The 14,996-nt window shown below is 44.8% G+C and overlaps 1 protein-coding gene across 1 annotated transcript in view; it reads right to left on the bottom strand.

Annotated features, from left to right (window-relative positions):
• SLC25A24 (solute carrier family 25 member 24) overlaps positions 1-11,350 on the bottom strand; it is a 39,343-nt gene extending 27,993 nt beyond the window's left edge. The window contains 1 exon segment of the mRNA XM_043520499.1: positions 11,031-11,350. Within this exon segment, the coding sequence (XP_043376434.1) occupies positions 11,031-11,216 (186 nt within the window). The 5' untranslated portion in view covers positions 11,217-11,350.
• Positions 11,351-14,996: the final 3,646 nt, after the last annotated feature.

Raw genomic sequence — 14,996 nt, 5'->3', positions numbered from 1 at the left:
GTAACTATGATAACAACCTTGCAGAACCTGGGTGCATGTATGAATGAATGTGTGACTAAATATAAGATTGAATGGAATGTTATAGCTATAACTAACTGCTTACTATGATTCTTTCTGTATTCACAATAAATGTGGTATTTTGCCTTTTCCCCTTTAATAAGATCCTGCTGGTTTTTATTTTATTGGTATAACACTTCATATATATGCACATTCCAATTTTTAAGAAGTCTGGGTTTGGTCTGTTGCAAATGGACAAGATGAAGGAAAAGCAGACCATCAATTCATCATGTTTTTATTAGTGTGATCTATGGGATCCTTTTGTGAGATAGAATACTTTATCTTTAAGGGCTGTGCACATTAATACTCATATACCTGTTATTTCACTTGCCAGAATGTTTGATCAAATATTGGAAATGAATAAAGTTGAATGAGAAGACAGGGAAAGAGGAAATACCAGAGCATACCATATAGTTCATTATCCCAAAGTCGACAGTGACCTTTATCTGATGCTTCTTTAGAAGAATCCAGATACTCTATCACTCCTTATGCAAGAGGCCAATTACATAATGCTTTAATATAAAAGGGAAATTTCTTCTTGAACCATTCATGTAGTATACTTACACCATGAACCATGAGATTTATCATCTTTTCATAGGCCCCAATTTGCAAAGAACTTATATGTGCACTTAATTTTATGCACTGAATTTAGTCCCATTTACTTCAGCAGAACTAATCACCCATGTAAGTCTTTGCAGAATTGTAAAGATTGAAGACTGTAAGGGCAAGGACTACTTGCCCACATACATTTGGATAAAATTGAGTACATTGTGCACACCACTGAAATAATATTTATGTAGGTATAATATTAGCCAGCACAGCTGCAAATAACCATGCAGCCAAACTTAGTTCACAGAGATAAAAAAGCACTAAATTTGGGTCATGTTAGTATGCAATAGGACTTCTCTGCAGACAAGTAGTGTTAGTTAGGAATAACATTAGGATTTTTGTGCAAGGAGGAAGTAAAAAAATTCAATAAATCCAGTCCTTTAAATTTTTTCAAAGTTGTTGCGTCAAAGGCATTTGAATTATTTTCCTTTTTCAATAAATGTATCATGTATCAAATGTATCATCATGTATCAATTAATCTATCCTCCAAGCAAAATTTGGAAATAATGAAGATAGCTGTCTTTTCACTATCGCATTAACATTTCCTTACTCAGCATTTCTGTCATCCTTTACTGAAGGATATTGTGAGTGTGTGTTTCTGTATCCAGTGATACAGACCATTATCATTTAAAATTCTAATTTTACTAGCAAGATGCAGTTTCATGAAGAAATTTGCTAGTAAAAGAGTGTAAAAAAAAATCAAATAATATTTTTATGGAAGACTTCAAAAACAGTACCAGGCTGGATGAAATTTGCAATGCTGCTTGTAGTGTGACATATGCAGCATCAGATAGAAGGTTTGTCTACCCCTTGAGCATATCTACACTACAAAATTATGTTGACCTAAATTACATCAGCATATGGCCATCCCATTAATTATATCACTTTTGCATGTCTACACTATGCTCTCCTTGTGTCAGCAGTGCATGTCCTCATCAGAAGTGCTTGTACAGACTATACTGTCGCTGCAGTGCATTGTGGGACAGCTTCTGAAAGCCAGTAGAAGTCGCTATAAGCAATGCAGGGTCTACACTGATACTGCATCGACCTAATTACAATAAAAGCTGTTTTATCCGGCACTTCACCAACCGGAAAGCTCTATAAACTGACATTTCTGATCTTCATTGAAATTCTGGTTTATATTCCGGTTGGTGCGGGGTCGGTGGAGGTTGGGGTGCAGAAGTGGGTGTGGAGTGTGGGCTCTGGGAAAGAGTTTAGGTGCAGGAGCGGGCTAGGGGCAGCGGGTTATGGTGCAGGAGGAGGTACAGAGTGCCGGATACGGGTGGCGCTCAGCTTAGGCAGTTCCTGTTACAATATAACTGCCCCCCCTCCTGGGGACCCCTGGGTAAGCAGTTTAGCACGGTATGTTGCTAGCGCTTGTATATGTAGTGAAGTGTATTGTGGGAAGGGTTGAAGGTGTGAGTGTGGAGTGAAAAGTTCCTTTGCAGGGTACAAGAGGCTGTAGAGGGAGGAAGGGAGAAGGGAATGGGCTAACTCGACGCTCCAGCTAGGTCTGAAGATAAGACACTGACTCCAGCCCAAGGCCACAGCACACAACTGACTCTCAGCTGCTGGCCAAGAAAGATGGGGGGGCCTGGATTCCAACCCAGTCCAGCTGTGAGAAAGGAAGATTCGGCTGAACAGAACTGCAGGGGCTGCGAAAACCAGTAAGACAGCGAAAGACAGCAAGTGGAAAAACAACAGTCTCGCATCCCTGAAGCAGGTGTGCTTTGAAAAAGCTGAAGAAGCCACGGAAAGCCGGTTTGGACTGGTACAAAGAGCACAGGGAACAGAGGTCTCTGAACGAAAAGCCCCCAAAAAAACCCCAGGACTTAAAACCCCACTAAGAGCTGAAGCAAATCAAGAGATCAACAGCGGTCTCTGGATGGCCTGTGCACAGGACAGAACTCTCATCCACCCTTCCCCCTCTTCTTCTGACGTTACACCCAGGCTTGGCCAGCCTCGAGTTGTGCACGTGTGAGTATGAAAGTGGGTTAGGGCACGGGCACTAACACTTTCTTTCTTCCCCTGAGTGACATGGAGAGCGCCCAGCACTCACCGCTGTTATTTTATTAATAAAGCTTTAAAACTTAGTCACTTGGTATGCTCCTTCATCTCCTCCCCTAAAGATCCTGCAGCCTCAGCCTGATCACCTGACACCCCAGGCAGATTGGTAACTTAAATTTGTCACACTCCCTGCAAGCAGCGACCTGTCCCAGATGCTCCTAGGTGGAGGCATGGCAGGTGACTGTGTGTGCTACCTCCGCCTGCAGGCACCGCGCCCGCAGCTCCGGTTGGCTGCGGTTTCCAGCCAATGGGAGCCGCAGAGCTAGCGCTTGGGGCGGGGCGGGGGCAGCGCACAGAGCTACCTGCCACACCTCCACCTAAGAGTAGCCAGGACAGGTTACCGCTTGAGGGGATCCGCCCAAGGCAAGCACCCTCCCCCAATCAGGCACCCTACACCCCCTCCTGCGCCCCAACTTGCTGCCTCTAGCCCCTGACTCTAAGTTAACCGGCATTTTTCACTTACCAGCTTCCATCATTTCCCCAACCTGCCGGATAAAACAGCTTTTACTGTACTACATCAACATTGACTCTACGCCTCTCATGGAGGTGGAATTATTAAGTTAGTGTAGTGGAGCAGTTATGCCAGAGAAATGCCAGTTATGCCAGAGAGAAATTTACATGGTTAGGTCGACAAAAGCTGCCTTGCATCAACTTGACTCCATAGTGTAGACCAGGCCTTAGAGCTTGTCTACATCAGTGCAGCTGTGCCGCCGTAGCGCTTAGAAAAGATGCTATCTACACGAATGGGAGAGCTTCTCCTATCAGCATAGGTACTCCACCTCCCTGAGAGGCAGTAGCTATGTTGATGGGAGAAGCCCTCCTGCTGACATAGCACTGTCTACACTGAGGGTTATGTCAGTATAACCATGTCCCTCAGGTTGGACTGGTACACATCCCTGAGGGACATAGTTATACCAACCTACACTTGTAGGACAGACCAAGACTTGAAGTGAAGCAAAGCACCAGAACAAGACAATTTTACTTTGTTTAGACTCAGAAAAGGGCAGAAGAAACTGAGTAGCTACCTAAACACAGGAAAAGAGCTGGAGGTGAGGCTGCCTGGGGCTCTCTGAAGATAGCCTTAAGCCATTTCTGATTCATGCTATTTGCAGACTAAGGATCTGTCTATATATATATAGCACTGCAGCGGCAGAGCTGCACCAGTACAGCTGCACAGCTCTAGAGCATCTGGTGAAGACGCTCTGTGCTGATGGGAGAGAGTTCTGTAGGCATAAAAAAAAAACCACCTCTGTAAGCAGCATAAGCTATGTTGGTGGGAGAATGAGCCTAGGATGGACTTGCAAATGCAATTTAATTACTGCGGCAGCTGTATGCTGACGTAACTTAGGTTGAAATAATTTTGTAGTGTAGACATGCCCAAGGTGTAGGGAGAAGCTCTCTCACTGAATGCTTATGTCAGTGTATCCTATGTCACTCAGAGGGGTGGAATGTTCACACCCCTGAGCAAAATATATTTTGCTGACATAGGCTGTATTGTAGAAATAGCGTAAGTTTAAAACAATGAATATACAGGAAATTGAGTGCATTCCATGTATATTTCCCACCCTTGCATGCATGACATGACTCATGGAAGGTACAGTTTTTCTGGTTCTGTTTTGTTTTTTAATTTTGTAGCAACTAAAGGAAGGGAAGACAATTTTTGCTCTCAGTCACATCACTGTAAATCCAGGTAACGCCACTGATTTTAATGGATTTATTTCCAATTTACACTGATGTAACTGAGCAGCATTTGGCAGAGAGATTCTCAGTCTCTACATTTGGTTCAGCTTTTCCATATGTAAAAATTACCAAGCAAAATTGGAGAGACTGACACAATTATTAGGAGGTTGCCATGATAAAACTTTTTTACTTATAACCTTAGAAATGACATTTTGTCTCCCAGAGTTTTCAGTCCAATAGGTAGGTCTGACAGTGCCCCCCATAAGGCTTTATGGAAATATGCTTATGAATGTATATATGACATATACTGGAATACATTTTATGCTACATATGCCATGTAACATATCTATGTAAAGGTTATGATCTACTGAATATCCTCATCCTATTTGTATGCATGTGTCATTGTTGTATTCAGAGTTATAAATATTGGATGTATACTTGTCTGATTTTAAATAATCTTAGTAAGGCATTTGGTCAGCTTCTTTAGAAAGGAATTTGCAAGTTCAAAGCCCAATCAAGAAGCATTTAATGAACAATGGATGTTGGAAGGCTCCAATCCACATAAGAAATCTTCCTGGAGACATTCAAGATACCATGTGGGCAATGGCTGGTGCCTGTAAAAACTGAGTCATGCATGGATATGTGTCTTGCCCATGTGACTCCAAAACTCCATCTTGAAGCTGGATTTTGCATAGGGGAGAGGACGAGATCTCCTCCCACAAGAGAGTCTATTTAAGCTCAGGGAGACCCCTCCATTTTGTCTTCAGCTGGCTATCCCCAAGGATACCTGAAAGAAACTGGAACAAAGGACAGCAACTACAGGGGGTCGTCAGAGTTCCCTCCCCACTCTGAACTCTGGGGTACAGATATGGGGACCCATGTGAAAGACTCCCTAAGCTTATTTCTATCAGCTTAGGTTAAAACTTCCCCAAGGCAAAAATCCCTTCTTGTCCTTGGATGGCATTCGCTGCCACCATCAAGTGAGTTAGACAAAGGTTCAAGGAAAAGAACCACTTGGAGTTCCTGTTCCCCAAAATATTCCCCCCAAGCCCTTTCACCCCCTTTCCTGGGGAGGCTCGAGAATAATATCCTCACCAATTGGTACAAGTGAGCACAGATCAAATCCCTGGGTTTTTAGGACATTAAAACCAAACAGAGTCTTAAAAAAAAACCCAGAACTTTATTATAAAGGGAAAAAAAAAGTAGAAGCAGCACCTCTGTAAAATCAGGATGGAAGGTAATTGTACAGGGTAATCAGATTCAAAACACAGAGGATTCCCCTCTAGGCAAAACCTCAAAGTTACAAAAAACAGGAATAAACCTCCCTCTTAGCACAGGGAAAATTCACAAGCTAAAACAAAAGATAATCTAATGCATTTCCTTGCTATTACTTACTATTTCTGTGAGTTTAGATATATCATTCAGTAGGAGCTGGATTACTTGCTTGGTCTCTCTCTTTGTCTCCGGAGAGAACACACACAGAGCACAAAAACAAAGCCTTCCTCCCTCCCAGATTTGAAAGTATCTTCTTTCCCCATTGGTCCTTCTGGTCAGGTGCCAACTAGGTCAATTGAACTGATTAACCCCTTACAGGTAAGGGGATTCTGTACCTCTGGCCAAGAGGGATGTTATGTTACTGCATACATAAAGGTTGTTACCCTTCCCTTTCTATTTATGACAGGGGGTGTGAGTGATTGCTGACCCAGTCTAGAAGGAGACTAGTCTGTAAAAGGAAACTTACTGGAATTCCTCTAAGGGTGAGGTTTTTATCTGTATTCAGTTTTCTTAGACATAAACTTGCATGTTCTATTTTATTTTGCTTGGTAATTCACTTTATTCTGTCTGTTACTACTTGGAACCACTTAAATCCTACTTTCTGGATTTAATAAAATCACTTTTTACTTATTAATTAACCCAGAGTATGTATTAATACCTGGGGGGGGGCAAAGAGCTGTCCATATCTCTCTATCAGTGTTATAGCGGGTGAACAATTTATGAGTTTACCCTGTATAAGCTTTATACAGGGTAAAACGGATTTATTTGGGGTTTGGACCCTATTGGGAGTTGGGCATCTGAGTATTGAAGACAGAAACACTTCTTAAATTGCTTTCAGTTAAGTCTGCAGCTTTGGGACACGTGGTTCAGACCCTGGGTCTGTGTTGGAGCAGACTGGCGTGTCTAGTTCAGCAAGACAGGGTGTGGGAGTCCCAAGCTGACAGGGAAAGCAGGGGCAGAAGTAGTCTTGGCACATCAGTTGGCAGCCCCAAGGCGGTTTCTGTGATCCAACCCGTCACAGTAGGGAAATTAAACATTCAGTTTCATTTAAACATGAGAAAATCTGGGTCACACACACACACACACACACACACACACTTCATCCCCTGCACCAGGTAGAAGATCAACTTTACTACAGGCATGAAACTGGTACAACAGGTTTTAATAGTGAGCATGCAAAGTAGGATTGAGATTCGCTGCTGGCATGTAATTTAAAACTGACAATTCTCATAGTTAAGCAAACAGACTGTACTGTCCCTCCCTTAAGTAACTGATAAAAATAAAGAACACAAATCCACTCATTGCAATGGTGGTTTTGAACACTGCAACTAAATCAGGTTTTCTAATTCAACGTATCCAGTACTGGTCTCACTTGCACCTACTTTACACAATTGTTACTCCATTCACTTTGGTGAACCTGCTCTGGATTTGCACCCTCACAGCTGAAAACAAAATCAATCCCTCTGATTTGGAGGCCATATGACATGTTTCCGTCTCAAAAGTGCACTTCCTGTGGTTTTTTTCCCTGTATGAATATTAATATATGCCTTGGGTAATGACAATATAGACTATGAATGAATACCAAGGACAGTGAAGAAGCTAAAAGCTCCTTAAAGTAATCTTTTATTTATTCAAGATCAGCTTGAAAGTGATGTTTTAAGAATACACACTATAGGTAACGTTATCATTAGGCCACTTTGTCTTGGTTTCCCATTCCCTTTGTAGGATAAGTGCGTACACACACACACCAGTTTATTTCCATAAGTGGAGGCCAAATCAATAATGCATGGCATTATTAAAAAACAAAATATTTATTCCACATAATAAAAATGAGAGAAATGCATAACGTTACACTATGGTTATGTTACATGGGGGTGGGCAAACTTTTTGGCCCAAGGGCCACATCTGGGTGGGGAAATTGTATGCAGGGCGATGAATGTAGGGCTGGGGCAGGGGTGCAGGAGGGAGTGCGGGGTGTGGTGTGCAGGAAGGGGCTCGGGCAAGGGGTTGGGGAGGAGTGTAGGAGGGGGCTCAGGGCAAGGGTTGGGGCGTAGGAGGGGTTTGGACTCCAGCCCGACACTGCTTACCTCGAGTGGCTCTGGGGTAGCAGCAGAGTGCAGTGGGGTTAAGGCAGGCTCCCTGCCTGCGCTGGCCCTGCGCCACTCCTGAAAGTGGCCAGCATGTCCAGCCGTGGCTCCTGGTGGTGGGGTGGGGCAGGCAGCTCCGCCACATGCTGCCCTCGCCTGCAGATACCACCCCAAAGTTCCCATTGGCCACGGTTCCCTGTTCCCGGCCAAAGGGAGCTGCAGGGAGGTGGTGCCTGCTGGTGAGGGGAGTTCACAGAGCCCTCTGCCCTGCCACCGCCACGAGAGGCCGCTTCTGGGAGCAGCGCAGGGCCAGGGCAGGCAGGGAGCCCTACTGAAAGCCCTGACGGGCCAGATCCGTCCCACGGGCCATAGTTTGCCCTCCCCATGTTACATAGAAGTCTGAGATATATGGTAATCCCCACTTAACGCCCTCTCGCTTAACATTGTTTCGATCTTACGTCCCTGCTCCATTACAGAACATGCTCGTTTAAAGTTGTGCAACGCTCCCCTATAACGTCGTTTGGCTGCCTGCTTTGCCCATGGATGGCAGCCCCCCTACACGCCCCCCTCCCAGCGCCTACCACCCACCAGCGGACCTTGCGGAAGAACGCCGCAAACCAGCTGATTGCCGCGGGCGGGGGAGGGAGGGGGAGGCTGTGCGCTGCGTCCTTGCTCCTCCCACCAGCCTCTTGAACGCCACAAGTCAGCTGATTGCCGCAGGCAGGAGGAGCAGGGGGAAGGGGCTGATCCTTGGGGTCCACTGACGGGTCGGAGGTGCCGGGGGCGGGGGCGTAGGGGAGCTGATAGCAGGGCTGCCAGCCTAATACCTGTATTAAATTGCTTGTTTAAAATATAGATAATGCCTTTTGTCTGGCCAAAGAAAAAAATTCCCTGGAACCTAACCCCCCCCCCCCTTACATTAATTCTTATGTGGAAATTGGATTAGCTTAACATCATTTTGCTTAAAGTCACATTTTACAGGAACATAGCTACAATGTTAAGTGAGGAGTTACTGTACTGTGTATGTGACAGTTGATAGAGCTATTTATCTTGCCAAACTAATCTCAGGTTTGATAGCAAATTTGGAAACTCAATTCAAATTGAAGATAACTAAAACAAATGCAAACTTTTAAGATTAGCTATCCTAGTAAGGCCAATCTCACCAGCTTTGGCTAACAAAGAGATCTAATTAAAAGTCACACACATTGGACCAAATGTTGCCTTCTCAGAACAAAATCACCTTACCATAGATGATTCTTATCCATAGAATTATGTATGATAAGCCATTTCACAATATATCCCTAGCCATGGCTAAAAGATAGTAATACATAGGAGTTTCCTTTTTACATATATATGGGACCAGATTATCACCTGGTGTAACTCAGAATAGCTCTATGAAACTCAGTGCAATTAGGGTGATTTTCACCAGCTAAGAATGTGGCCTTGGTATTTCTGTAATATAGTCAGATTTTTGTATTCATACATGAAATTATATCACTGACAGTAAAGCGCATGCAAGCGCAATGGGCCAACAAGAACACCACAACACAGTGAAGTATGAATGTTTCGGGGGGGGGGGGGGGGGGGTGGTCATGGAACGTGTCCTAAAAACATATAAACTAAAAAAAGTATTTTAACTCTCCATTGCCCAGGCCCAGGCCAATCATTTCTACATGCATCTCCTCTTCAGTAGCCATGCTAATGTTATACCTCACTGACACAGAGGCTGAAGGGTGAAGGTGCTAAAACTTTTCTTACCTGCTGCCCAAGAAGAACTTACACTGCCATGACTCAGATCATGCAAGCAGAGAGATGCAGATTGTGCAGCCAGGGCCAAAATCAGCAATTCATTCTCTTTATTATGCTGGGCCTGGAATGTGCTATCAGGTATCATGCAAGAAAGGGTTGTGAGATACCAGAGATGACACACTGTGAGCAAGACCAAGCCCAACCGCCCACAGAATTACCCACTGCCAAGCTATTAATAAAATTTTGACTCAGGACATTTAATCTATTTACAGCCTTACAGAGAGCCTACATGATAGTTCCTACTATTAAAGCTGTATACTAAGGAATTAAAAACACAGGCCTCAGTCCTGAAATAGATGCACACAAGCGTACCATTATGACAGCACAGAGTCCCACTGAAATGCAGATCCATTTGCAAGATTGGGGTTATAAAGAGCTAACAACTCGAGCAGTCCTGGCACTTTATTTAAAAAATTGTCTGGCCTAAGATATCTAAATTAGACATATTAAAAGGAAAAACAAAATTGTTTCCCATTGGAACCCTGACAAAAAGGTTTGCGTATCTTAGGCCTGTCTCTCCTTTCACCTAGACTATTGTAACTCCACTGACTTCAAATGAGTTACTCCTGATTTACACCAACAAAGATGGGAGGAGGATCTAGCCCTTCTTATACAAGATATATCTAAATGTAGCAAAATTCCTTCTGAAATGTAGCTCCATTTTGGTTATACGGCCTGCTTCGTCTAATGGGTTCGGCCTTGTACCCCACTGCAGGGCAGAAGGGATCTGAAATGGGCAAGAGAGCAAACAAATGAGCTGGATTTAAGAGGCAGGGGGGAGGGACTGCCTGCGTACCTGGGTGCAGGATATCAGAGTTCAAACTTTTTTCAGAGTAGCAGCCGTGTTAGTCTGTATTCGCAAAAAGAAAAGGAGTACTTGTGGCACCTTAGAGACTAACAAATTTAACAGATTTCCACTCTATACGGCTAAATTCAGTGCCTTGCATAATCACAGGTTTCAGTTCAGCAGAGTTCAAACTGCTGACCAGAGTGGTCAGGATGGGCATTGTGGGATACCTCCTGGAGGCCACTTACAGGATCAAAACCAAGCAGGGTGTCCACACTGACACTTTATCCATCTAACTTTGCCACAACAAGTGCTGCGCCTCTCCTTGAGATGGTTTTATTTAGTTGGCAAAGCAGGAGAGTTTTGCCAGCGGGAGGAGTCTTGCAGCCTGTGCACCTTCATCCACTGTTTTGTTGACAAAAAGCTGCCTTTTGCCAACAAAACCCCATAGTGTAGACAGTCTCCCGGGCACGCTGGGCCCCGTTCTGCACACCGGCCAGAGGCAAGTGGTCACGGGGCACATCGCACCCACTACTGCCAAGGCCAGCGCCTGCTGCTCGCGGCCTCAAAGCCCAGAGTTTTTTCACAGGACTCACCTCCTCTCACACACATCCCGGCCCCGGCCCCAGGCCCCGGCCCCAGGCCCAGCCAGCCCCTACCTCTTCTGCATCTCTACCCAGCGGGATGCCCAGGGCTTTAAGGCCCACATGGAGCTCGGCGATGTCCACTCTCCCGTCTTCATTGAGGTCCAGCTTCTTGAAGAGGGTCTCGTACCTGGAGCTATCATTGTTGGCTTCTTCGCAGGCAGCCTCGGGGAGCAGCGCGCCCCGCAGGAACCGAAACATGGTGCCGCCGGGGACGCAGACAGACAGGCGGAAGGAGAGACCAGAGCCGAGCGGGGAGGCAGAGCCCGGGCCAGCCGGGCGGCGGCGGCAGCAGCCAGTCAGCGCAGCGGGGAAGGGAAGGGAAGGGAAGGGAAGGGCGGCTCCCCCTGGCCTGGGCTCCCGGGGCCTGCCTGGCCACGGGGGGGCGGGGCGGGGCGTTGCTCCCCTCCCTAAGCAACGGGGCTGGCAGGCGGGCTGGGCCAGGGGAGCGGGAGAAGCCGCCGCCGCCGGGACGGGTGGGGGATGGGAGCGCTGCTGCGGGCGGGGCTGCTCGGGGAGGGGATGGACCGGCCCGGCCCGGCCCGTGCCGTGTCCGCCCCTCTCGCCTCAGGCGGCTCCTGGCCCTCCGGGGTGGCGACGGCGGAGCGCGGTGCGGCGGCCGGTATGAGCCGCGCAGGGAAAAGCCGGAGAAGAGGGATCGATAGGGGAAAGCTGCGCTGGGCGAGGCTCTCCTGTCCCTGGGGGCTGGAAACCGGAGAGTTCGTAACATCCCCTGTAGGCAATACAGGGAAAGCCAGTTCAACTAGAGTTCACTGCAACCCAGCTACAGCCCCCAGTACAGTACCAGTGTGTGCAGCGGCTCAGTGCTTAGCAAGGTGGGACCCTGCAAATACAGTGCTCACTTCAAACTTTATTCGTCCACCCTTGCTGCTGTCCTTGGTCTTTCCAGTTATGGTGACTATTTTCCCTCTTTTCTTCCGCATGGGATTGGAGAGGAAGGATGGTCCAGTAAGTAGGGTGTCTGGGGACTCGGTAGACCAGCGTTTACTTCCCTGCCCACTTCTGTGATCTTAGATGAGCCTTGTACCTCAGTCCCTTGTTTGTAAAATGGAGATCATGCTTCACAGGGTGTTGTGAAGAGAATACATGCAAGACTGTTTTCAGAGTAGCAGCCGTGTTAGTCTGTATTCGCAAAAAGAAAAGGAGGACTTGTGGCACCTTAGAGACTAACAAATTTATTAGCGCATAAGCTTTCGTGAGCTACAGCTCACTTCATCAGATGCATCGGAAAATGCATCCGATGAAGTGAGCTGTAGCTCACGAAAGCTTATGCTCTAATAAATTTGTTAGTCTCTAGGGTGCCACAAGTCCTCCTTTTCTTTTATTAAAGACTGTGAGGCACTTAGATACTGTGACAATAGAGCATATGCAGAACCTAAGATTCATAGGCTTTTACGTACTACGCACCTCAGCATTGAATCTGAGCACTTCTGTGATACTAATTTAAAATAAATATTATAAAACACAGTGGGGGAAAAAATGGCTAAAGGGAAACTGCCAGGTTGAAGTTAATGCTTTACATTACAAAAATAAAAATAATTTGCTATATCCAGTTTACTTTTACTTTTTGCACTTTATGTAACTTTGACAATTAAGGTAGTCAGCTTCATTTTGTTTGTAGACTGTTTCACTGTTTCTCATGCAACAGCAATCCTGCAATAGTTGCAAAAACTGTAAGACATTATATCCAACCAAAAAACCTGTTTAAATTGATTTCTATGAGTAGTATGTTTTATTTTTTTTATTTTTTTTAGCTAAACTCTATATTTTAGGTCTAAATTACCTGCCAATTGACCAAATTCTCTCTTGATACACACACATACCCTAATAAGGTTCCATGGCTGTAAATGAGGGCAGAAAACTAGTGTAGTTTTAATTAATAGGATGTACCTCGTCCCAATATAAATGACAGTTTTGTCATTGATTTCAATGAAAGCAGGCTCAGGACTTGAGATACTAACCTAGACTTATTTTATTTGGAATTTTGCCACTGCCAAGAGGCTGCAATTTATAAGTTAATATAGAGGGAGCATTGTCACAAGTTATGGAAGATCCAAACGAAGAATGACCAATAAGATCAATACTCAAACATGGTGACATTTACTGTTAAGTGGAGTAGTATAGCTTTTGTTACTCTTATTACATGGAGCATGCACCAAAAAGTCTTTCTTATAGTCATTGAGGCCCCAATCCTGTAAATTTGTGCTTAACTTTAAACACAGCTGCTCATGTGATTAAAGTCAAACAAAGGCATAAGTGGTTGCAGGATTGGACTTTGGGTAAATGTAATTGCAATGCTGCATCGACTAAGTATACTGAAATGTGTAGTTGAGGAAGTAGTGTTTTCTTCCCAATTATTTCATACCTCTATTATATTCAAAAGTCACTAGTGATAATTTTCTTACAAATAATGTGGTTCTATTTTGTGACAGGAGAAAACCCTGCCCTTAAAATTCTTTTCTACATTGGAGAAAGAATGGAGTAGGAGCAGTCAAGCAGAGGATCCATGAGCCATCCTGCTTGCTTATTCTGGAAGCAACGGGTTCAGCAACACTCCTTATTGTTATTCCAAAAGGGAATAATTTGTACACATATATCCCCAGAACCTACTGCCAAGAGCAGCATATGGACAGAATGGGCCAGGGGTCTGGCCATGCCACCAAAATTGCAGACCATACCCCACATGGATCATTACTAAGTCTATTAGCCAGGTTGCTCACCTAGCACTGAAGGATACATTCTGTCTAGCTGCTGCATATATGTAGGGAAGGGGATTTCTGTACTCTTATCCACCCTGCTCCCAAGTACCACATGCACAAGAGAGTGCAAGAGTTGGCCCAGGGATTGCATTCACTATATTTGTTTAGCTTATTTATAAACAGAATCTGAAAAATGTGTTTGAGATTATAAACTAGTTTTAAAATTTAGTCTACTGCAGTCTGTCCTGACATTTATCCAGTCTGACTTGCATTTTAAGGTCACTTTCTGATTTTCTAACCTGTGTGTGTGTGTTCTAACTTAGCTGTGTATCTGACTACACAGCATGAACCATGCATCTGCCTTTTGGAAATCTAAGACACATTAGACCATTGTAAGCTCTCAAAGGCAATTCACATGGGCCAATGGCAAAACAAAATGTAATCAATCAAGTTTTTTTCTCCAAAGTTTCTATTGTCCGGTGAGGAAAATTAATCAGCTTTAACAAATCAAAACCACAATCAGAGAGGGGGTGAAGGAGGATGTGCTAACAAGAAGCATGAGCAAACAGAAAAGACAAAGTCCCTGCTTAAGCTAAAAAGTTCCTTTAACATCTGGTACAACTATCTGCCTTGTACAGTACAATGCAATCCAAAAATGACTACAACAGCACTGCACACTAAGGAAATATAGAACTCCAGGTTTCAGGGCTGGTTCACTCAATTACTGTTATTTATTATTTATATTCTGGTAGTACTCAGAGTTCACCATCCAAACAGGGCCCCATGGTGCTAGGTGCTGTGTAAACAGAGAAGAGATGGTCCCCAGTTCAAGGCTCTGTAGGGGTTAAAGAGATCATTGGAGCCTTACATTATTAGGGAAACATGTTGAAATCATAGTGGAACATTTACTACTCATGCTCCAGTACTACCAGCTGTGGAGTACAAGATGTTTTGTGTTGACTGAGAGCTCTGTGGAGAAAGCATGGTACCCCAAGGGAAAAATACCCAGTTCTGGACACATTCCTTATTTGCCCCATCTGCTGTGGCATCACAGCAGTCTGAGGAAAGCTGGGAAGAAGGTACTTGGGTCCAACTGATTGTTTCTGCAGGGGTCCCCACATTTGTTTGAGTTGGCCCATTTCATTTAACAGGGTACTTCAGCCCTCTCATTTTATTCTACCATTCCATGCCAGCAAGAGACATGCACAATGAGTCAGCTCCCTGCCTGTTACCCATGCTTTAGAGGGCCTCTCTACCCTGC

Source organism: Dermochelys coriacea, chromosome 8 (assembly GCF_009764565.3).
Source record: "Dermochelys coriacea isolate rDerCor1 chromosome 8, rDerCor1.pri.v4, whole genome shotgun sequence".
NCBI lineage: Eukaryota > Metazoa > Chordata > Testudines > Dermochelyidae > Dermochelys > Dermochelys coriacea.
Note: the sequence above shows the minus strand (reverse complement) of the source record. Positions and strands in the feature narration are given on the sequence as shown.